The 23085-nt window shown below is 43.4% G+C and overlaps 1 protein-coding gene across 6 annotated transcripts in view; it reads left to right on the top strand.

Annotated features, from left to right (window-relative positions):
* The window catches only part of LOC112224446 (transformation/transcription domain-associated protein), a 75286-nt gene that overhangs the window by 30512 nt on the left and 21689 nt on the right, over positions 1-23085 (top strand). For 4 of the 6 annotated variants that reach the window (XM_042306134.1, XM_042306131.1, XM_042306132.1 and 1 more), the window contains 16 exons: positions 40-168; positions 844-993; positions 4610-4672; positions 5708-5907; positions 6191-6312; positions 7302-7515; positions 8079-8258; positions 8628-8774; positions 9137-9256; positions 10330-10620; positions 11940-12077; positions 12486-12598; positions 14005-14140; positions 15412-15603; positions 19485-19680; positions 20455-20573. In XM_042306134.1, the coding sequence (XP_042162068.1) occupies positions 40-168; positions 844-993; positions 4610-4672; positions 5708-5907; positions 6191-6312; positions 7302-7515; positions 8079-8258; positions 8628-8774; positions 9137-9256; positions 10330-10620; positions 11940-12077; positions 12486-12598; positions 14005-14140; positions 15412-15603; positions 19485-19680; positions 20455-20573 (2510 nt within the window). The remainder of the gene's footprint in view (positions 1-39; positions 169-843; positions 994-4609; positions 4673-5707; positions 5908-6190; positions 6313-7301; positions 7516-8078; positions 8259-8627; positions 8775-9136; positions 9257-10329; positions 10621-11939; positions 12078-12485; positions 12599-14004; positions 14141-15411; positions 15604-19484; positions 19681-20454; positions 20574-23085) is intronic. The other 2 variants (XM_024388000.2, XM_042306133.1) reach the window with 1 other exon arrangement.

Raw genomic sequence — 23085 nt, 5'->3', positions numbered from 1 at the left:
TATAATCAAATATGTTGCCTTTTTCTGTTCCTCTCCTAGGCACGTCAACTGTGGCGTCTAAGTATGAGGAGTTGGAGTGTCTGTATGCAGCGGTGGGGAAAGTAATCTACGAGGGCCTCACCAACTATGAAAAGGCCACCAGTAGTGCTAACCCAACACAGCTGTTTGGTAAGACACCTACCAGAACCAAGACACACTTTTACTTTCTCTGTCGGTCTCTTATTCTCCCTTGCACTCATTCACTCAATCATTCATGCTCTCGCTCTCTCAGGCGTGCCTGCACACACCATCTCTCCATCCAGTAATTAGAGGAGCAGGTGTCGTTTAAATCTAAAGCAGTGGTCTATGCTGGGTGGGTTAACAGCTCGTTTGGTTAAATGAACGGTGCAGCACAGGTCAGTCAGTCTGTGGAGGTAAAGCCAGATTTTTCTCTTTCACTACTTCTAATATCAGGTTTAAACCTGATGTCAGAAGTTTTTCTGAAAAGCTTATTTTTCATGCATGAGAATAAAGTCTCAATTTACATGGAGGTGGCATTATTTATTTAAGTGGCACAAAGTGAGATGGCTATTGGAGAACACTCTAAAGGTAACGCTATTTGATACCGTTTCCCGAAATGGCAAAAGTGGTCAATAACTGCTTTCATACCCTGTCCTCTCCTTGAGGGGTTGTGTTACACACACACACTGCTGGTATGATGCATGTCTCGCCGACGGTGACATTTTAACATTCGTCTCCCCTCTACAGGAGACCGCATGCTTTTTCTGTAATTTGGTTCAAAAATGTCTTTAGTGTGTGTGAGACAGTGGCAGTGTCTCGAATGTATTTTTCTCTCTCTCCCAGGTACGTTGATGATTCTGAAGTCGGCTTGTAGTTACAACTCCAGCTACATTGACAGGCTCATCTCTGTGTTCATGCGCTCGCTGCAAAAGATGGTCCGAGAACACCTCAGTCCCCAGCAGGCCACCCCCGGGCCCACCGAGGCCAGCACAGGTTGGGAATACACACACTCACACGCATTCAGAGACACTAACACACAGGGCTCCAGACTAACTTTCCCCCTCGTGGCACTGGAGCTATTTACTTTTTCAGTTGGTGGCACCAGCCCATCATTTGGTCACACCTACATTTTGCCGCAGTGTCACGCAATACATTTTTTCCCCGTAATCCTCATAAATTATTCACGGTGCTAAAAATGTTTCATCTAACATGTCCAACTTAAAGCAGTGATTGTCATGGATTTTTGGTTGACAATAGGCTATTGTTTCTATACACTGAGTGTACAAAACATTAGGAACACTTGCTATTTCCATGACCGACTAACCAGGTAAATCCAGGTGAAAGATATGCTACCTTATTGGTGTCTCATGTTAAATCTGCTTAAATCAGTGTAGATGAAGGGGAGGAGACTGGTTAAAGAAGGATTTTTAAGGCTTGAGACATGGATTGTGTATGTGTGCCATTCAGAGGGTGAGTGGGCAAGACCAAAGATTTAAGTGCCTTTTGAATGGAGTATGGTAGTAGGTGCCATGCGCCCCGGTTTGAAAAGTCGATCTGCAACGCTGCTTGGTTATCATGCTCAGCAGTTTCCCGTGTGTATCACTAATGGTCCACCACCCAAAGGACATCCAGTCAACTTGACACAACTGTGGGAAGCATTGGAGTCAACATGGGCTGGCATCCCTGTGGAACGCTTTCAACACCTTGCAGAGTCCATGCCCCAATGAATTGAGGCTGTTCTGAGGGCAAAAGGGGGGTGTGCAACTCTATATTAGGAAGGTGTTCTTAATGTTTTGTACACTGAGTTTATTTTACTGTCAAAATAGAAGTGATTTTTTAAATTTTGTTCAATACAATTCATTTGCATACATCTTTTTAGCCCACTAATATCACATGCAGTAGGCCAACTGGTGGCCTGCAGGTGATTTATTTAATTGATTTATATTTGGACATAAAATACTAAACACCAGCAAATCAGCTCCAAATGGTTTTAATTTTGGAAGTCTGTTTTACAGGATTCCCACACATAAGAGATACAGTGCCTTCAGAAAGTATTCACACCCCTTGACTTTTTACACATTTTGTTAAAATGAAGAAAAAAAATATTTAAATGTATTTGTATTTAAAAATAAATTTTAAAAAATTCAACCGTCAGCGATCTCCACAAAGTACTCCGTAATGTAAAAGTGGAAGAAAAATTAAAACATTTGTAAAGACAAATATGGCTAAAAAACACTATCATTGATTAGATAAGTATTCAACCCCCTGAGTCAATAAATGTATTTTCAAGACTTACCATAGATTTTCAAGTTGATATAAGTCAAAACTGTAACTAGGCTACTCTGGAACATTCAATGTTGTCTTGGTAAGCAACTGCAGTGTATATTTGGCCACGTGGTTATTGTTTTGCTAAAGGATGAATTTGTCTGTTGGAAAGCAGACTGAACCAGGTTTTTCTCTAGGATTTTACCTGCGCTTAGCTCTATTCTGTGTCTTTTACCATAAACTCCCTAGTCCTTGTCGATGACAAGCATACGCATAACATGATGCAGCCAACACCATGCTTGAAAATAGGAAGAGTGGTACTCAGTAACATGTTGTTGGATTTGTCCCAAACATAACGCTTTGTATTCAGGACATAAACTTAATTTCCTTGCCACTTTTTTTTGTAGTTTTACTTGAGGACCTTATTGCAAACCGGGTGCAATATTTGTGTTCTGTACAGGCTTCCTCCTTCACTCTGTCAATTAGGTTAGTATTGTGGAGTAACTAAAATGTTGTTGATCCATCCTCTGTTTTCTCCTTTCCCAGCCATTAAACTCCAACTGTTTTAGTCCTCATTGGCCTTATGGTGAAATCCCTGAGCGGTTTCTTTCCTCTCCGGCAACTGAGTTAAGGACACCTGTATCTTTGTAGTGACTGGGTGTATGAATACACCATCCAAAGTGTAATTAATAACTTCACCATGCTCAAAGGGATCTTCAATATCTGCTTTTTTTATGTTTTACCCTTTTACCAATAGGTGCCCTTTGCGAGACATTGGTAAACCTCCCTGGTCTTTGTGGTTGAATCTGTGTTTGAAATTCACTGATCAACTAAGGGACCTTACAGATCATTGAATGTGTGGGGTACAGAGATGAGGAAGTAATTAAACACTATTGCAGGTAGTGAGTCCATGCAATGTATTATGTGACTTGTTAAGCACATTTCTATTCCTGAACTTATTTAGGCTTCCAATGACAAAGGGGTTGAATACTTATTGACTGATGACCTTTACGCTTTTCATTTTTAATTTGTTAAAAAGTAACCCTAATTCCACTTTAACATGACGGTGTGTGTGTGTGTGTGTGTAGGCCAATCTCAATTTAATCAATTTTAAATTCACTCTAACTAGGAGTTGGAACCAAAATTATTTTCGAATTTTGTTCTGAACGGAAGCATTTTTTTCCCCGTTCCGACCAGCAAAACAAACTTCAGAACCGTTTAAAAAAAAAAAAAAAAAAATCCTTTTTAAACCTCTGACATTACTTCACCAATGGATAGAGCTTGCCCACTCCTTAGCAAGCTGCTATGTACATGCGTTGGAAGGACAAGTCCAGTGTAGGGTTGGACATATGACTGAAATTTTGCAGGTGAGGAGAAGGCTGGGCATGAAGTGCTGGGCATCTTGCTATGACATGCATTATCTGTGTTAGGCCTACAGTTATACCAACAGAGGAGTTGCTTTTATGGAGGAACTTTTAATGTTTTTAAACTTCAAAGAGTTTGCTGAGAGTTTGACCAGAGCTAGCCCTTGACCCTGACTCTGTTACATTACACATAATGCTGACTTAGTTTAGGAGCTAGATTTAAATATGAACTTGTCTTGCGTTTTTGTACTTAGAAAAAAAAAAAAAAGTCATGAACACAAAATAATGTTAACTGGTTACCATGCTTTAAAAAAAACTTGTTTGTTGCTGAACCGGTTCCAACCCCTGTCTGTAACACTACAACATGTGGAAAAAGTCAAGGGGTGTGAATACTTTCTGAAGGCATTTTTATATGTGATCTATACAAATGTTAGCAGATTAGAAATGATGTTTTAGCCAAATATATATGTTTTGTTTTCTTGCGGTCAACTTTCAGTCTACAAAGTATCTGTAAATATTTTCCGGTCCTCAGACCATCCTCTTCAGAAAAAGTTGTCCCGTGGCTGAATCTAGTTGATGATGCCTGCTGTCGGCTAATTCATTTGGGACTAATTCACCTCTTAAGGAAGTGGAAGTTAAAAAAACATTTGCTAGATTACTAAATAAATAGCTGTATAATTGATTTAATATAACAGTAAATGAATTGTCCCAAGAACAAAACACAGCCTACCCAGTGACTTTTATAGGCCTACCGGTATGCACTGACTCACAACACTGCAGAATGCACTCGCGCATGCGCGCTGTATCTTAAAACCGTAAAGAAACGTTAGTTTTAAAACTGTGCCAATCACTCGATATTGAGAAATACATGTTATACCTACAGCAAGCTGGGATCCTCTATCCAACAAACATTGTGCTTTCAAAACAATTTTACAGTTTGAAATGTTGCGCAATCAGAAAACATTTTTCTCTCCCTCTAGAGCGCACAGGAGGGAGAGGGAGTGAGAGTGGCTCGCTCATCACAGCAGCCGCCAGCGAAACAGGTACAGGGGCAGATCAGACACGTTCATTGTAGGAATCAGGATAACTCTGTTTGGAAAAATAGGGAGTTTTGAATGAGATGCTCGCATAGCCAAGTCAATGGGACTTAAAATGCAACTAAATGGTTGCACTCTGGAGCCTTAACACACACATACTCACCTTTTACCACATACTCAGGCCCACCAGTCCCAGGTCTCCCAGTAGATGTGTTACCCAGCACCAGCAGCCCAGGTGGGATGGCATCCGGTTACTTCTTACACTGCCTGGCTCTCTGTTCCATTTCCTCCAGTCATCAGCCATTATTGCTCTCCCAGTTCTATAATACAGTCTTCCCTAGTTAGCCTTCATCAAACAGGGGTGACATTTCAGCTGGCTGACCTTAGCACCCCCTGGAAACAGTTGGAATTCCTTGTGTGTGACACTGAGATGAGAGGTTGTAGCAGTCGAATCACAATGTGTGTGTGTGTGTTCCGGACACCTCCAGAAACCCCTCAGAACCCAGAGCTCAGATATCCCCCTACCTCAGGTCTGTTTGGCCCATACAGAAGAGGGAGTGAATGGCTGGAAGGTCAATGTGATTGGCTGGAAGGTCTGGCAGATCCACTGGGATGATGGAGGTCTCACTGGGAATCTACCACGGCTCTGATTCCCCTCCTGGGTTGTAGATGCAGTGAGATGCCTCTGGCTGAGACAGACTTTTTTACTTTGCACAGTTTCTCCAAAGGTTTGATGGTCCTCCTGTTTAGTGTTTTCTGCATGTTCAGTCTTGCAGTGTTTGTGTGGCCACTGGGTGCTGCTGCAGTGAGACTGCATTTACTCTTGGTCATAGCCAATGAGCCCAAGCCAAGCACCTCTATCCCTGCTCTTCCTAAGACCGGTAATGATAGTGAGATGTTATCAGGCTTTTTAAATGGATCTCTAATGACCTGTATGTTCACTGTCAAAGAACACAAACACACTATTTTACACTCACTTTGTAGTGAATGCAGTTAAGTGAATTGACATTCTATGTCATGACCTCTAACCTCTCCCCACAGTGACTAGTGAACTAGTGATGCTGTCTCTGGACCTGGTGAAGAGTCGTCTGTCCGTCATGTCCATTGAGATGAGGAAGAACTTCATCCAAGTCATCCTCACGTCGCTCATCGAGAAGTCGCCTGACGCCAAGATCCTCCGCGCCATCGTCAAGATCGTGGAGGAGTGGGTTAAGAACAACTCCCCCATGGCAGCAAACCAGGTGAGAGGACCATTTTTCATCACGTTTCCCTGTTGGCCGTTTAGCAAACACTGAAAACCCAGGACATGCACTGCTAATGATCTGTGTAAGAACAACTAGCCAGCAAAGCAATCTGGGAACCAGGAAACACAAATCTACACAGGTGTCTTTGCTCTGAGTCCAGCAGAGACAATGAGGGGGGAGCGAGGACCAAAGGTACTACACCCCCCCTTCAGATGCACTAAAGATAAATGAACTGAATCAATCTGCTCTCTCTCTCTCGCTCTCTCGCTTCCATCCACAGATGCCCAATCTTCGTGAGAAGTCCATTCTGCTGGTGAAGATGATGACCTATATAGAGAAGCGTTTCCCTGATGACCTTGAGTTAAACGCCCAATTTCTGGACCTCGTTAATTACGTTTACAGGTAATTACCCCCATTAATCACCTGGATGAGTATGCACGGCAAACATACTCGGCGCCGCTACGCTATTTCACCCATCGATTGGGGGGGGGGGGGGGGTAGAGTGAAAGGCAGGGGAGAGTCGGGCGCAGAGAAAGGAGTATGCCAGGTCACCGCCACAAACCATTCATCCATTGAGCAGGAGGGACAGAGGTTGGGGATAGGGTAGACAGAATGATGGGGGTTGGATTTGAGGGTCTTCCAGTGACAGGACACATGGTGTGAGGGAGAGATGGGAGGGTGGCAGAGGGGTGAGGCAGCCAAGCAAAAGGCGACTGACTCCTCAGCCCACTGCTATTCAGCCTGGCTGGGCCTCTAACCACAAATACCACACCCCCGTTCCTCTCCTCCAGTCATCAAGACAGCCCCATCCCTTTTCCCATTCTGCCTGTCCACAGACGATCTGCTCTGTAAGTCACGTAACTTTGAACAAGCTGTAAAACTATGATTGACGCATCACCGTCCACATAGCATCTGCTCCACGACGACATCTCTGAATAAGTAGATGGTTTAGTAGCTTCAGTATAATACACTCACTGCTGAGACATTACTCTTCCTCTCTTTTAAATACTCTAGAGGCCCATTCACCAGGGCTGTGGAATGATCTAGAAATGATTGCATAGCTTATTACACAGCATTTAATGTGGGATGTTAACCGTTTTACTATTCCGCTAGGATTATCATTAAAGATAAGGTGATCCGTTTTTAAACATTAAGTTAAAGTAACTGTCTGCATCCTACACTGTTTCACTTCAATGACCTTCATTGCTTCTTCACTCATTGCCATGATGCTTTTAGCTCCTTTTGTATCTTAATTGTTATGAAGGAGCTTGCTCTGAAATGCATTAGCATTAATAACTGTATAAGAAAAATAAATTGCAGTTGTAAACCATTTTCAATTAGATATAAAGAATGGTTACATAGATGCATTTCGACCCTCTTTGTCCAATCAGGGACGAGAGTCTCTCAGGAAGTGACATCACGTCGAAGTTGGAGCCAGCCTTTCTGTCGGGTCTGCGTTGCGCCCAGCCTCTGATCAGGGCTAAGTTCTTTGAGGTGTTTGACCTCTCCATGAAGCGACGTGTCTACGAGAGGCTACTCTACATCTGCTGCTCTCAGAACTGGGAGGCCATGAGCAGCCACTTCTGGATCAAACAATGCATAGAGGTAAGGAGATGTACTGGGACGAGGGGTCGAGTCATGACTGTTTTGATGTCAGTTGAGACATTTGAGAGCTTGGGACTATACGGTTACCTGCATTTTTGTCAATGTAGTTGACAGCCTTGTTCTCTGTTTTCAGTGTACTCTAAATTCCCCAATTCATGTTAAGTTCAAAAGAACACAAGGTAAAAATTTAAACCAATGAGGGTTCGCAACTTTAAAGCCAATTATCTCCATTTTCTTTTTACAGGTAGAACCTTACTGTCCCAAGCTCTCCATGTTTCTGAATACTCCAATTAGGACTAAGTCCTTTGAAGAGGTTTCAGATTTCAAAGCTCAAATCAAACTATGTCCTGCCTGTTTTAGCACAAATAATTATTGTATACAGTGGTATGTGATGTAGCTTGTCCATAATGTCTCTACAGACGGCCTTTTTTGTGAAGTGTCTCCATAATGTCTGTACAAACAGTGTTTTTTTTTGTGAAGTGTCTCCATAATGCTTCAGACCCCCTAAACTGTTAACCTGAATTTCTGTGATCTTTTTTTCTGTGTCACTTTCTCTCTGTTAGCTGCTGCTGGCTGTGTGTGAGCGTAACAGCATCATCGGGACCAGCTGCCAGGGCTCCATGCTCCCATCCATCACAAACGTCATCAATCTGGCCGACAGCCACGACCGTGCCGCCTTCGCCATGGCAACCCACATCAAGCAAGAGCCCAGAGAGAGGGAGAACAGCGAGACCAAGGAGGAGGTGAGGATGCCGCGCAACAGGAGTCTGAGGGTCACACGGACACACTCACTAAGAGATGTGTTAACACACACACACAAAGACCCATTATCCCATTGTGTGTTTGATATTGGGGAAGAATAACATCTCTAGTTCTCCCTCTTTGTTGACCTGTATTTCCTGCTGCAGCAAACTGTTTCCCCCACAGATTTGATGCAGTATTTATATAACAGTCAATATTTTCTGTTTACCTTTCCTCCCCATCTCATTATGATCATCTCTCCAAGGGGAAAGACTAAGTGCTTTTGCATATATTACAACAAATGACTAAATGCATCCCCCACCTCTTCTGTTCTTCCTTTCTTCAATCTTCTTCTACTCTCTCTCCTCCAGGATGTGGAGATCGACATAGAGCTAGCCCCAGGGGACCAGACAGCCATCCCCAAGAACAAGGAGCAGGCAGAGAAAGACACAGGCAACCAGCTGCACATGCTCACCAACCGCCACGACAAGTTCCTCGATTCCCTTAGAGAGGTCAAGGTGAGTTATGACACCAACATTAGCCCTTTTAGTTAAAATCAACCCTCCCCGCCCTCACTGTCAAGTTCATGCTTTTAGCAAAAAAGACTTTGGCTTTGAGCACACATTCTATATTTGATCGATTATATGGATGAACCTTAAGGAACAAGATTTGGAAGGTGATAAGTTGACCCCTGAACCTTTATCTTGATGGTTGTTCCACAGGAAAGTAGCCACAAAATCCTGTGGTATTTCCTGCACAACCTTTAATGTGGGATTTTTGCTGAATGATTCCTGTAAGGCTGTTTTGTAAGAGTGAGATGTTAACCCCTTATTGTCATTTTGTCTGATGCTGACCTGTGTTGTCATTGTGTCTGTGTCAGACGGGGGCGCTGCTGAACGCCCTGGTCCAGCTGTGTCACATCTCCACCCCCTTGGCTGAGAAGACCTGGGTACAGCTGTTCCCTCGACTGTGGAAGATCCTCTCTGACCGACAGCAACACGTAAGCACTGCCAGGTCAATGTGCATTAACATGTCTAGTACTTCCAGGTCATAAGTTTGGCACTAGATGGCCAGGCTACAATGGACTGTAAATTCAATGTGCTCACAACTGGATTGGGGCCTGTTCAAAAGGGGGCAACATTCTGCAACATTTAGGTAGAAGAAATCATGTCCACTCCATAGAAATAGATGAACTATTGTAATAGTAATTATTTTCCAATGTCTATTCATGGTGTTTCTATATGCAATGTTGAAATGAGCTATTTATACCTTCTGTGCAAGTTTACAGGTCAAAACCCTGGTTGTCATGCTGTGATAGAGGTCAAAGGCTATGGCGTGACTCATTGTCTGTCATCATTATTTACCTGGACAGGGCCGACATGGGTCACAGGCTCTGGTCTGACCTGACTGGTCAGCACCACACTCTGAGACACACAGATACTGAGATGTGCGCTCTCTAAGACACGCACACACCTCAGCTCCGTGACGTTGGTTAGCAGACAGTCAGCCTGACCTTGGCTGCCATTTCTTCCTTAAAACATGCAATTTCCTCTTAATGAGGAACCATTCATTTATGCAGAATATGTAAGAAGAAATAACATACTGCGTTTAATGAACCAGATGCCTCCAGTATTAAGAGGCTCATTTAAGGGCTCCTGATTTGAAGTGATTTGAGCTATTAACTTTCTGAGACGCGTTGGAAATAGAACTAGACGTCTTAATGATGTTTGTCACTCACAGACGGACATGGATGAAGACTTAAATAGGATGCATATTTAGGCTGATGATTATCTGGTTCTAAATATCTTCATGTGGTTTTAGGGTACTGACTGCTGGAGGAAAAATCTATTCAAAGCATTTAAATAGTGATTATTTTAGCTGAAGCTGTCTCTTAGATGATTATTCTGTGGTTGCTAGTGTGGTGGCGTCCAATTAGTTCTAGCTTGTTTTCAGTGGTGCATAATATTGCATGCTTTTGGCCATAGAATGTGTTTCTATCTGTCCTCTTAACCTTGACTCTCATTCCCCTCCTTTCCTCTCCCCAACCAACCTCCCACGTCACCTCCCTCCCAGGCCCTGTCAGGTGAGATGAGTCCTTTCCTGTGCAGTGGGAGCCACCAGGCTCAGAGGGACTGCCAGCCCAGTGCCCTCAACTGCTTCGTGGAGGCAATGTCCCAGTGTGTGCCCCCTATCCCCATCAGGCCCTGTGTGTTGAAGTACCTGGGGAAGACTCACAATCTGTGGCTGCGCTCCACTCTGATGCTGGAACAGCAGGCCTTTGAGAAGGGCCTCAGCCTTCACAGCAAGCCCAAACAGAGCACCAACGAGTTCTACGAACAGGAGAGCATCACTCCACCACAACAGGTACGGGTTTCACTTTCAGTTCTATTAAATGAGTACATTGTTAGCTTGGTAACTTTTTTCTTCATTCATTGCCTTTGTGTACTGTCCATTCATTAAATGGGTATGGCTACTTGACAGGCACTGCATCCTGACTAGGGATGTAACGATTCATTGATACGAATTGGAATCCAGTTCAAATGTTTAAGATGCAAGTGCTTCGGTCCACAAAACTCCAAACCGATTCAAATGTTGCATGACCGGTTCACTTGTAAGACGACTTGTGCAATAGTCAATCAGGCTTTATGAGTTGGAAGACAACCCACCGGTGCCCACTGTCCAGTAAACTCTAGTTGTACATACTAGAAAGCACAGCTTTCGGTATATCGTTGAAGCTTATAGGGAAACTGACACGATCAGGACTACTTAAAAAATGTTGTTTTTTTAACTCCAAAATCAAGTTTCCATTTTATGGGTAGAATGTGTGTTAATCAAATTGCTACAATTTAGGCGATTTTAAAATTGAATTTCAACAGTAACCCCCTTTAAACATATCAACGTTCCGAACTGAACTTTACCTGCGGTGATCTTTGTGGCATAACAATACACGTGATTGACTGGAAATTATACCTACAGTAACATTGTTTCTTTTGATTGATTTAAACTTTCAGTGACGTTATACTGGAAATAATATTAGATTGATTGATATTTGCCCACCATCTTAGTGGGGGAGGAACAAAATTGACTTGAAATGTGCACATTCTCTTCAAGAACATGTATTTACATTTTTGTAGCTTTATGTTATGAGAACCATGTCGGTTTAACTTGAAGATTAGGGTTAGACGTACCTCTGTCATTTTATATCATGATAGTAGAAACTGTCAACCATACCCAACACAGTCATAACAGACACTTGCTCGTCTTTATACTAATGCTCAACTTTCGATTCTATGTTTATTCCATCAAGCTTCTATTTTTATTACCTCTTTTTTTTCTATTATTGTTGCATATCGAGAGGTGAACCTGCGAGTAAAGCATTTCATTGTACTATGTACAGCGAGTATCCTGTGCATATGATAAATCCATTTGACTTGACACAGCTCCGACTGATCCTGCTCAGAGAGGCCCAGCTCCATGAGCAGCAGATTTCCATTTAGACTGGAAAATGAATGTCTTCGTGCAATAACTGTTAGTGCATTGAATCTAATTGTTTCGCATCGATTTATTCCTCTTATCAATAAAATATAGTTCCTTTATGGTGGCCCATGTATCTAGATGTGTATGGAATAGTCTTTGAAAGGGAAGATGTACACCCCTGATCCCAACTCTGTGTGGTCCTATAGGAGATTCTGGACTCCCTGGCAGAGCTGTACTCTCTACTGCAGGAGGAGGACATGTGGGCGGGGCTGTGGCAGAAACGCTGCAAGTTCCCAGAGACCTCCACGGCTATTGCCTACGAGCAGCACGGCTTCTTCGAACAGGTGAGGTCTTGTTGATTGATGCACTGGCAAATTTGATAATGTTGTAAACATTTTCCAATTTCGACTACAAAGCCTACAGCTGGGTAGGTAGCCTTGCACGAGCCTTGGCTTGTGCGAGCTGGAACAGCTCATGGGAGCAAAAGCCTATCTCCTGTTTCTGTAGCATGAGGCAGCGTGATTTACAACACCCCCTGGACAGGGCGCTAGTCTATCGCAAGGCCTTGCCCCCAATCTATCTCCTTAATGCCGAGTCCAAGGCAGAGATGCACCAGGTCCCATTTTTACAGTATTTGGTATGACTCTGCCGGGGATCCAACTTCCAATCTTAGGGCGGACACTCAATCCACAAGGCCACTGAGTTGGTAACAGCTGGGTAGTACTGACTATTTGCTATGTTACCTTCAACAGGCCCAGGAGAGCTATGAGAAGGCCATGGAAAAAGCCAGGAAGGAACACGAGAGGAGCAACGCCTCTCCTGCCATCTTACCGGAGTACCAACTCTGGGAGGACCACTGGATACGGTAAATAACTGATGTATTTACTGGTCTAGTTGTTAATCCCAGGTAGGTGTAATAACTGCATAATTACTGTCAGAACCATGCAGTTGCTATATAATATTTGTATTTGCCATGTAATTAATGGTGTATAAAGTAACTACATGTTCCTTCCATGACATTATGAACACCTCTTTCCATGAGACTAACCAGGTGAATCCAGGTGAAAGCTATGATCTCTTATTGATGGCACTTATTAAATCCACTTCAATCAGTGTAGATGAATGGGAGGATTTTTAAGCCTTGAGCCATGAATTGTGTGTGTGTGTGCCATTCAGAGGGTGAACTGGCAAGACAACATATTTAGGAGCCTTTGAACAGGGTATGGTAGTAGGTGCCAGGATTACCGGTTTGAATGTGTCAAGAACTGCAACGCTGACATCCAGCCAACTGATACACATGTGGGAAGCATTGGAGTCAACATGGGCCAGTATCCCTGTGGAACACTTTCAACACCTTGTAGAGTCCATTCCCTGATGAATTGAGGCTGTTCTGAGGGCGAAAAGGGGGAGTGCAACTCAATATTAGGAAGGTGTTCCTTATGTTTTGTACACTCAGTGTATATTATTCAAATGTTATTTGTCACATGTGCCAAATACAACCGGTGTAGACCTTACAGTGAAATGCTTACTTACAAGCCCTTAACCAACAATGCTTTAAGAAGTTATTATGAAAAATAACAAATAATTAAACAGCAGCAGTAAAATAAGTGAGGCTATATACAGGGGGTACCGGTGTGGGGGAACCAGTTAGTTGAGGTAATATGTTCATGTTGGTAGTTAGTGACAATGCATAGATTATAAACAGAGTAGCAGCAGTGTAAAAGAGGGGTCTGGGTAGCCCTTTGATTAGCTGTTCAGGAGCCTTATGACTTGGGGGTAGAAACTGTTAAGAAGCCTTTTGGACCTCGTCTTGGCGCTCCGGTACCGCTTGCCGTGCGATAGCAGAGAGAACAGTCTATGACTAGGGTGGCTGGAGTCGTTGACAATTTTTAGGGCCTTCCTCTGACACCGCCTGGTATAGAGGCCCTGGATGGCAGGAAGCTTAAGGCTGTACTGGGCCGCACGCACTACCCTCTGTAGTGCCTTGCGGTTGGAGGCCGAGCAGCTGCCATACCAGGCAGTGATGCAACCGATGGTGCAGCTGTGGAACCGTTTTAGGGTCTGAGGACCCATGCCAAATCTTTTCAGTCTCCCGAGGGGGAATAGGTTTTGTCAAGCCCTCTTCACGACTGTCTTAGTGCTTTTGGGCCATGATAGTTTGTTGTTGATGTGGACACCAAGGAACTTGACGCTCTCAACCTGTTCCACTACAGCCCCGTCGATGAGAACTGGTATTCATCTTGATATCAACTCTCCTCCCTGTTTCTGCAGCTGTTCTAAAGAGTTGAACCAGTGGGAGCCTCTGACAGAGTACGGCCAGTCGAAAGGCAACAGCAACCCCTACCTGGTACTGGAGTGTGCCTGGAGAGTCTCCAACTGGGGCGCCATGAAGGAAGCGCTGGTACAGGTAGGGGATGCCCAACACACACACACACACACACACACACGCTGACACGGCTATACACAGACCACACAAGCGCACATAGACAGTCAGACAGACAGACAGGCACACACACTCGGCTGAGGTCTGGTTCCCAGCTCCAGAACTCTCGTAAAGCTGTGGAAATGTAGTTTGGCAGTCGTTAGGAAGGTTCATTTATCAGCCTCGTGTTTTCTAAAGCAGAGTAGAGGAGGGAACGTGATAGTAGCTGACACATAACAAATACTCCTGCCTTGCTTTCTGCTCAAGGAGATTTTGAAACGAGCCACTGTCCTGAGGTGACATCTCATTAAACTGTCCAGCAAAACCTTTTAACTAGCAGCCTCTTACATTCAGTCTCTCTCTTTCTCGGTCTCTTGGCATGGGAAACATATGTTTACATTGCCAAAGCAAATGGAATAGACAACAAACAAAGGAACATTTTGTAAACATTACACAATTTTTAAAAGAATAGACATTTCAAATGTTATTATTGGCTATGTAGAGTGTTGTAACAATGCATGTTTTTGAAGTTTTAAAGGAAAATAAATATGGTTTGTAATTACAATGTTTGTGCTCCACTGGTTGCCCCCCCCCCCTCTCTCTCTCTCTCGTTCCTCCATGGTTTTGCATAGATCTAATATTTACGTGTCTGTGTGATTAATTGGCCCAAAATCTGTTGTGTGTGTGTTACGTGGCGGTGGTAGAAGACAGAGTAGAGCAGGCTGCTGCTGTTGTGGTGAGGCTCCGTCTGTCTATCTGAATGGCCCAGCTTTCAATTAAACAGCCTCTGATAAGGCCACCACTGTCTACGGGAGATTCATCACCTATCCCTCGTCTGTGATAAGTGCACATTGAACGATCGCTGTAATTCTCTCCCCCATCAACACACACAGACCAAGACACACACACACACACCTAATAATGTTTCCCAGGTTTGACTGCGCAGAAGGCAGGCTCCCATTGGGCTTTTGTTAGTGTTGTGGTTAATGCACTCAGTGGTCTGATCAATATAGTCTCTGCTCACCTCTGTGTCAGGCTGATTATTCATTAACCACTCAGGCCTTTTAAAAATGATGAGGAGAATGAATCGAACAGCTGGTGTATTGTGTCCTGTTAGAGTGCTGCTTTGTGACAGTGGCATGAAGTAATTCACTTGAGATGCACACAAAAAATTGCAGTCCAAATAGGCTCACGTGTTACTTTCTCATATGCACCGAACGTGTGTGTGGGTGTGTAACCTGTCTCTAATCTGTAAGGTGGAGCTGAGTTGTCCTAAGGAGATGGCGTGGAAGGTGAACATGCACCGGGGTTACCTGGCTATCTGCCATCCAGAGGAACAGCAGCTCAACTTCATAGAACGGCTGGTGGAGATGGCCTCCAGTCTGGCCATACGGGAGTGGAGGAGACTGCCTCACATCGTGTCCCACGTACACACACCACTACTTCAGGTAAGAGATGAGGGAGGCAGACCCAAGCACCACCTGAATATGTCTCAATTCTTAATCAAGATGAAATAAAAGTCTGGAACACATCTCTTTTCATCACTGTATTGCCAAATGAAGAGTCGATCAGTGATCCCAGCCAATTTACTGGGGAAAACACTGATAATCTGTTTTCTGGGAATGAAGAGGGGAAAACACTTCCCTGGAAGTGCAATGAAAACAAGAGTGAGGGAGATAATGGAGTGAGACAGACTGAGAAGGAGGAAAAGAAAGAGGAGAGTGAAATAAAATGGACGAAAGAGGAGAGGGAGTGAGAGGAAAAGAAAAATGGAGACAGAAAGTAAAGTAGCGAGACCGAGGCAGTAACTTTAGACTGTCTGTAATTGCTTCCCCCCCATCAGATAGTGTTTGAATAAATACCTGTTCCAAAATTACATTTGCATGATGAATGGCCACTCCAAAATGAAGGTTATAAATGTGCCATCAGCTGATATTAACAGATAATTGTGAGAATATTGTACTGCCCAATTTATTTTGTTTTTGGTGATTTGATTTGGTCGGTCCACCGACCGATTCAGGACATTTCTCTTTTGAAGGCAGCTATTTGAATTGCGTGCTGCTACATTCATTTGTCTGTGGTCCCATTCATTATAAAAGCAGGAAAACAACTTTTCTTTCCTGCTTAGTGAACTCAGCAGTCGTAAATCTTTATTTCAGTACCATACACTTAAAGCCCGGAGAGCCTCCAAAACAAAGGCTTTCTGCAGGTAAATAACTAGAATCAAACTGCATTCGGAATCAAGCCATCAAAATAAAGGACTTTCCAATGAATTTACACCAGCTATATTGATCGTTGGCTTTAGTATTAATCTTGATTGATGGGTTGATAAATGATTTATCGTCATTCTTGTGTAGATTCTAGCAGCTCAACAGTATTTCATATCCCGGTTTAGACTCTCTGTACTCACTAAAGATCCCATGGCACTTATTGTAGGGGTGTTAACCCTGGTGTCCTGGCTAAATCCCCAGTCTGGCCTTCATACCATCATTCACCTAATCATCCCCAGCTTCCAATTGTCTCATTCATCCCCTCTTCCCTGTAACTATTCCCCAGGTCGTTGCTGTAAATGAGAATGTGTTCTCAGTCAACCTACCTGGAACAAATAAATTAGACCCTTCAGAATGGAGACTCCATACCTTTTAGTCTTTGTCTGAAAGAAGTGATTAGCCATTAAAGTAATATGATGTTCTGTCCCTGCCACCAGCCCTAGCCTTAATATGATGTTCTGTCCCTGCCACCAGCCCTAGCCTTAATATGATGTTCTGTCCCTGCCACCAGCCCTAGCCTTAATCAAATCAAAATTATTTATATAGCCCTTCATACATCAGCTGATATCTCAAAGTGCTGTACAGAAACCCAGCCTAAATCCCCAAACAGCAGGCATAGAAGCATGGTGGCTAGGAAAAACTCCCTAGAAAGGCCAAAACCTAGAGAGGAACCAGGCTATGTGGGGTGGCCAGTCCTCTTCTGACTGTGCCGGGTGGAGATTATAACAGAACATGGCCAAGATGTTCAAATGTTCATAAATGACCAGCATGGTCCAATAATAATAAGGCAGAACAGTTGAAACTGGAGCAGCAGCACGGCCAGGAGGACAGCAAGAAGTCAGGTAGTCCAGAGGCATGGTCCTAGGGCTGAGAGAGAGAGAGAGAGAGAGATATCTTCAACCACCAACTTACCATCCTGAGACAAGGCTGAGTATAGCCCACAAAGATTTCCGCCACGGCACAACCCACTCAGCCCCTGTAATAGGGTTAGAGGCAGAGAATCCCAGTGGAAAGAGGGGAACCGGCCAGGCAGAGACAGCAAGGGCGGTTCGTTGCTCCAGAGCCTTTCCGTTCACCTTCCCACTCCTGGGCCAGACTACACTCAATCATATGACCCACTGAAGAGATGAGTCTTCAGTAAAGACTTAAAGCTTAAGACCGAGTTTGCGTCTCTGACATGGGTAGGCAGACCGTTCCATAAAAATGGAGCTCTATAGGAGAAAGCCCTGCTTCCAGCTGTTTGCTTAGAAATTCTAGGGACAATTAGGAGGCCTGCGTCTTGTGACCGTAGCGTACGTGTAGGTATGTACGGCAGGACCAAATCAGAGAGATGGGTATGAGCAAGCCCATGTAATGCTTTGTAGGTTAGCAGTAAAACCTTGAAATCATACCTTGCTTTGACAGGAAGCCAGTGTAGGGAGGCTAGCACTGGAGTAATATGATCAAATTTTGGGGGTTCTAGTCAGGATTCTAGCAGCCGTATTTAGCACTAACTGAAGTTTATTTAGTGCTTTATCCGGGTAGCCGGAAAGTAGAGCATTGCAGTAGTCTAACCTAGAAGTGACAAAAGCATGGATTAATTTTTCTGCATCATTTTTGGACAGACAGTTTCTGATTTTTTTGCAATGTTACGTAGATGGAAAAAAGCTGTCCTTGAAATGGTCTTGATATGTTCTTCAAAAGAGAGATCAGGGTCCAGAGTAACGCCGAGGTCCTTCACAGTTTTATTTGAGACGACTGTACAACCATTAAGATTAATTGTCAGATTCAACAGAAGATCTCTTTGTTTCTTGGGACCTAGAACAAGCATCTCTGTTTTGTCCGAGTTTAAAAGTAGAAAGTTTGCAGCCATCCACTTCCTTAAGTCTGAAACGCATGCTTCTAGCGAGGGCAATTTTGGGGCTTCACCATGTTTCATTGAAATGTACAGCTGTGTGTCATCCGCATGCATAGCAGTGAAAGTTAACATTATGTTTTCAAATGACATCCCCAAGAGGTAAAATATATAGTGAAAACAATAGTGGTCCTAAAATGGAACCTTGAGGAACACTGAAATTTACAGTTGATTGGTCAGAGGACAAACCATTCACAGAGACAAACTGATATCTTTCCGACAGATAAGATCTAAACCAGGCCAGAACTTGTCCGTGTAGACCAATTTGGGTTTCCAATCTCTCCAAAAGAATGTGGTGATCGATGCTATCAAAAGCAGCACTAAGGTCTAGGAGCACGAGGACAGATGCAGAGCCTTGGTCTGATGCCATTAAAAGGTCATTTACCACCTTCACAAGTGCAGTCTCAGTGCTATGATGGGGTCTAAAACCAGACTGAAGCATTTCGTATACATTGTTTGTCTTCAGGAAGGCAGTGAGTTGCTGCACAACAGCCTTTTCTAAAATTTTTGAGAGGAATGGAAGATTCGATATAGGCCGATAGTTTTTATTTTATTTTCTGGGTCAAGGTTTGGCTTTTTCAAGAGAGGCTTTATTACTGCCAATGATGTTCTGTCCCTGCCACCAGCCCTAGCCTTAATATGATGTTCTGTCCCTGCCACCAGCCCTAACCTTAATATGATGTTCTGTCCCTGCCACCAGCCCTAGCCTTAATATGATGTTCTGTCCCTGCCACCAGCCCTAGCCTTAATATGATGTCCTGTCCCTGAAGGTAAATAGATGGATCAAAGTGGCTTTTCAACTATCAGGTGTTTGCTTCTCGGACCTCATTTCAGAGAAGGTTTTTCCAATAGTCATCATAAGCCTGTAATACAGTGGGCTAATGGCTTTGGAATTGGCCTGGACATCCTGCCTTTCTTACTGTCATAGAGAAAGAACAGAAACCCTGCCAAGTCTCATCCCTCCGTCTTCTGTACCCCTCCTTCTCTTTCTCTGTTTACCCTGGCCCTCTGTCTCGCGCGCTCTCTCTGTCTCGCACTCTCTTTCCAATTATTTCCTGTCACCACTGTTCTCCACACTCATTCTTTCTTCATCTCCTCCCCTTCTCTCTCCATTCCTCCATTCTCTCAAAACCCTTACTTTCCCACCCCTCTCCTCCCCAACCAGGCTGCCCAACAGATCATCGAGCTCCAGGAGGCGGCCCAGATCAACGCCGGACTGCAGCCAGCTAACCTGGGCCGTAACACCAGCCTCCACGACATGAAAACTGTGGTGAAGACCTGGAGGAACAGGCTGCCCATCGTCTCTGACGACCTCTCCCACTGGAGCAGCATCTTCATGTGGCGGCAGCACCACTACCAGGGTAGGACTCACACCTATTGCTACTCACAATGGGGACGTCTCTAAAAGGCCATAGTGAGCTGAACCCCTCAGGCTCTCTCTACCTTCCCAAATGTCAGCTCTCTAAATGACTTGTTTACTCTGCATGACACACAAACACATGAGAGGGGGAGAGAAGAGACAGACAGTGAGTGGGAAAGAGAGGTAGAGGGGGGGAAAAGCAATGCCAAGGGACTGCATGACAGCACAGACTAAGTTAGAGGGAGGGAAAGAGCTGGAGATAAGAAGAGATGAAACTCTGTGGCAAAGAGGGGGATGAAGGAGGACTGGATATGAAAAGGACAAGAGGAAGGAAAGAACAGTACAAAAAACAAAGAGGGGAAAGATGGAACAAATTGGAGGTAGAAGATGAGGTAAATAATGGTAAATAAAGGGAGAGTTGAGGGAATTTAAAAATGTGGTCTCGTTGTTGTCTGTGTCCTCTACAACATGACACACGCTGTGGTGCCAGGCGTTGTCCTGCAGTGACTTTGAAACCATTCAGACTTAGCATCCTGAAAGATGTCTGTGGCAGCTTTAGTGCTGCTATGAAACTACTACAGCTATTATGACTGGTGTAACTGCAAAACTCAAGAACATGAGACATCATTGTCTTTGATATTCATCCTTAGTTATATTTCTAATGCTTTCATCCAAATGAACTTTGTTACATAGTCAAGCTCAATAATATGGAGCTCCATCTACTCTACACTGACTGGACTGTAGTGACATCTTGTTCTCCTCCTTCCTATCCCAGCCATCGTGACGGCGTATGAGACCAACACGCAGCACGACCCCAACACCAGCAATGCCATGCTGGGGGTCCACGCCTCCGCCTCTGCCATCATCCAATATGGCAAGATAGGACGCAAACAGGTACCATGCTCACTGTGTGATAAATCACTATCTGCCAAGATTACGTGTTCACCAGGGTTGGATTTATTTCAGTTGCCAAATCTGGAAATGAAAGATTAGATTAGAGCATTGAAAATAAAATGTCCCATTCTTTTGAAGGTTTTCCAATTTATGAATTGAATTGTTTCCAACTCCTGTGTGGCTCAGTTGGTAGAGCATGGTGCTTGCAATGCCAAGGATCGTGGGTTCGATTCCCACGGGTCACCCATACAAAAAAATGTATGCATGCATGAGCTTTGGATAAAAGCGTCTACTAAATGGCACATACAGTGCCTTCAAAGTATTCACACCACTCTACTTTTTCCCATTTTGTTACAGCCTGAATTTAGAGATTTTGTCACTGAGCGACAGAGTACCCCATAATGTCAAAGTAGAATTCTGTTTTTAGATTTGAAAAGCTGAAACATCTTGTGTCAAAGTGTTCAAGCCCTTTGTTATGGCAAGCCTAAATAAGTTCAGGAGTCAAAATCGTTGTGGAAAATTAATGCTCAGTTTCAGTCGGCATTGCAGTACCCCAGCAGCATTTTAGCCACAGACTTATGTCTAGTTTGTGTTTTCTAATTGTGCAATGTGCATAACTTTACTTTTTCTATGGAATTGGCATATCATTCTCATTCTGAGAAGTAGGGTGATTTTTCTCCAGGTAAGCCACTTGATTTCCAGTTGTTCAACCATTTGGGAGATGAGCGTTTATTCATAACAGGTCAACTCTTCTACCTTGTTAGCAAGCAAATACATCTAAGTTGGCTAGACTTGAAATATACATTTTAACTGGCTTACTCACTAGCGTGAGGGCTTGAGAGATTGTTAATGAGTGGATGTGCATGGTTCTGGTTACATTTGTAACAAAAGGGGAATTTTCATAGACTTGAAAGACTAAAGTGATTTTTGCAAAATAAAGCAGGTAAAACTATTTAGGTCATTTTATTCGTGGGTCTTACGGTTGTGGAAGGCTTATGTTTAGCCTTCGTATCATTTTAGAAGCCCTGAATTCATTAGATTATTCCTGACTTTTTGAAATGTGGTGTAGTGATCTTTTAATTGTACTACAAAGCTTATTCAGAGATTTAAAAACAAACAAAAAATTGAGGGTAACACTGAATGTAGAAAACATTAACACATTACACATATTGAGTTGCACCCACTTTTGCCCTCAGAACAGCCTCAATTTGTCGGGACATGGACTCTACAAGGTGTTAAAAGCGTTCCACAGGGATACTGGCCCATGTTGACTCCAATGCTTCTGACAGTTGTCTGGATGTCCTTTGGGTGGTGGACCATTCTTGACACACGGGAAACCTGTTTTGCGTGAAAACCCCAGCAGCGTTGTAGTTCTTGACACTACCATACCCGTTCAAAGGCACTTACATCTTTTGTCTTGTTCACTCAACCTCTGAATGGCACACATACACAATACCTGTCTCAAGGCTTAAAAATCCTTCTTCAACCTGTCTCTTACCCTTCATCTACACTGAAGTGGATTTAACAAGTGACATCAATAAGAGATTATAGCTTTCACCTGGATTTATCTTGTCAGTCTGTCATGGAAAGAGCAGGCGTACCTAATGTTTTGTACACATGGTATATTGTGAATTGCCCAGCCCTAATTCTGTGTTCAATAATAGTGGTTAACATTATCTCTGAGGGACCTTACAGACCAATTATCTGTAAGGTCCCTCAATCGAGTCATGCATTTTAAGCACAGATTTCACAAAGACCAGGGAGATTTTCCAATGCCTTTCAAGAAGGGCACGGATTGGTAAATATGTTAAAAATAAAAAAGAGATGTAAAATAGACATTTGAATTTCCCTTGGAGCACGGTGAAGTTAATAATCAGGCTTTAGATGGTGTATCACACCCAGTCACTACAAAGATATAGACGTCTTTCCAAACTCCGTTGCCGGATAGGAAGAAAACCAGAGTCCAATGGTGATTTTTAAAACTACAATGGCTGTGATTTGAAAACTGAGGATGGATCAACATTGTAGATACTCCACAATACTAACCTAAATGACAGTGAAAAGGAAGCCTGTACAGAATAAAAAATATTTCAAAACATGCATCCTGTTTGCAACAAGTAAGTAATACTACATACTTTTTATGCTGAATACAAAGCATTATTTGAGGCAAATCCAATGCAATACTTCACTGAGTACCACTATTTATATTTTTACGCTTGTTTGAAAGGAGTTTTTAGGATAAAATGGAATACAGCCAAAATCCCAGAGGAAAACCTGGTTGTCTGCTTTCCAACAAACACTGGGAGACGAATTCACCTTTCAGCATGACAATAACATAAACCAAGATGACATTAAATGTTCCTGAGTGGCCTAGTTACAGTTGACTTAATTAAATCAACTTGACAATCTATGACAAGACTTGAAAATGGCTGTCTAGCAAAGATCAATAACCAACTTGAGCACTTGAAGAGTTTTAAAAGGTGTGCAAATCCAGGTGTGCAAACCCGTCAAA

The sequence above is a fragment of the Oncorhynchus tshawytscha genome, linkage group LG25 (genome assembly GCF_018296145.1).
Source record: "Oncorhynchus tshawytscha isolate Ot180627B linkage group LG25, Otsh_v2.0, whole genome shotgun sequence".
In the NCBI taxonomy this organism is placed as follows: domain Eukaryota; kingdom Metazoa; phylum Chordata; class Actinopteri; order Salmoniformes; family Salmonidae; genus Oncorhynchus; species Oncorhynchus tshawytscha.
Note: the sequence above shows the minus strand (reverse complement) of the source record. Positions and strands in the feature narration are given on the sequence as shown.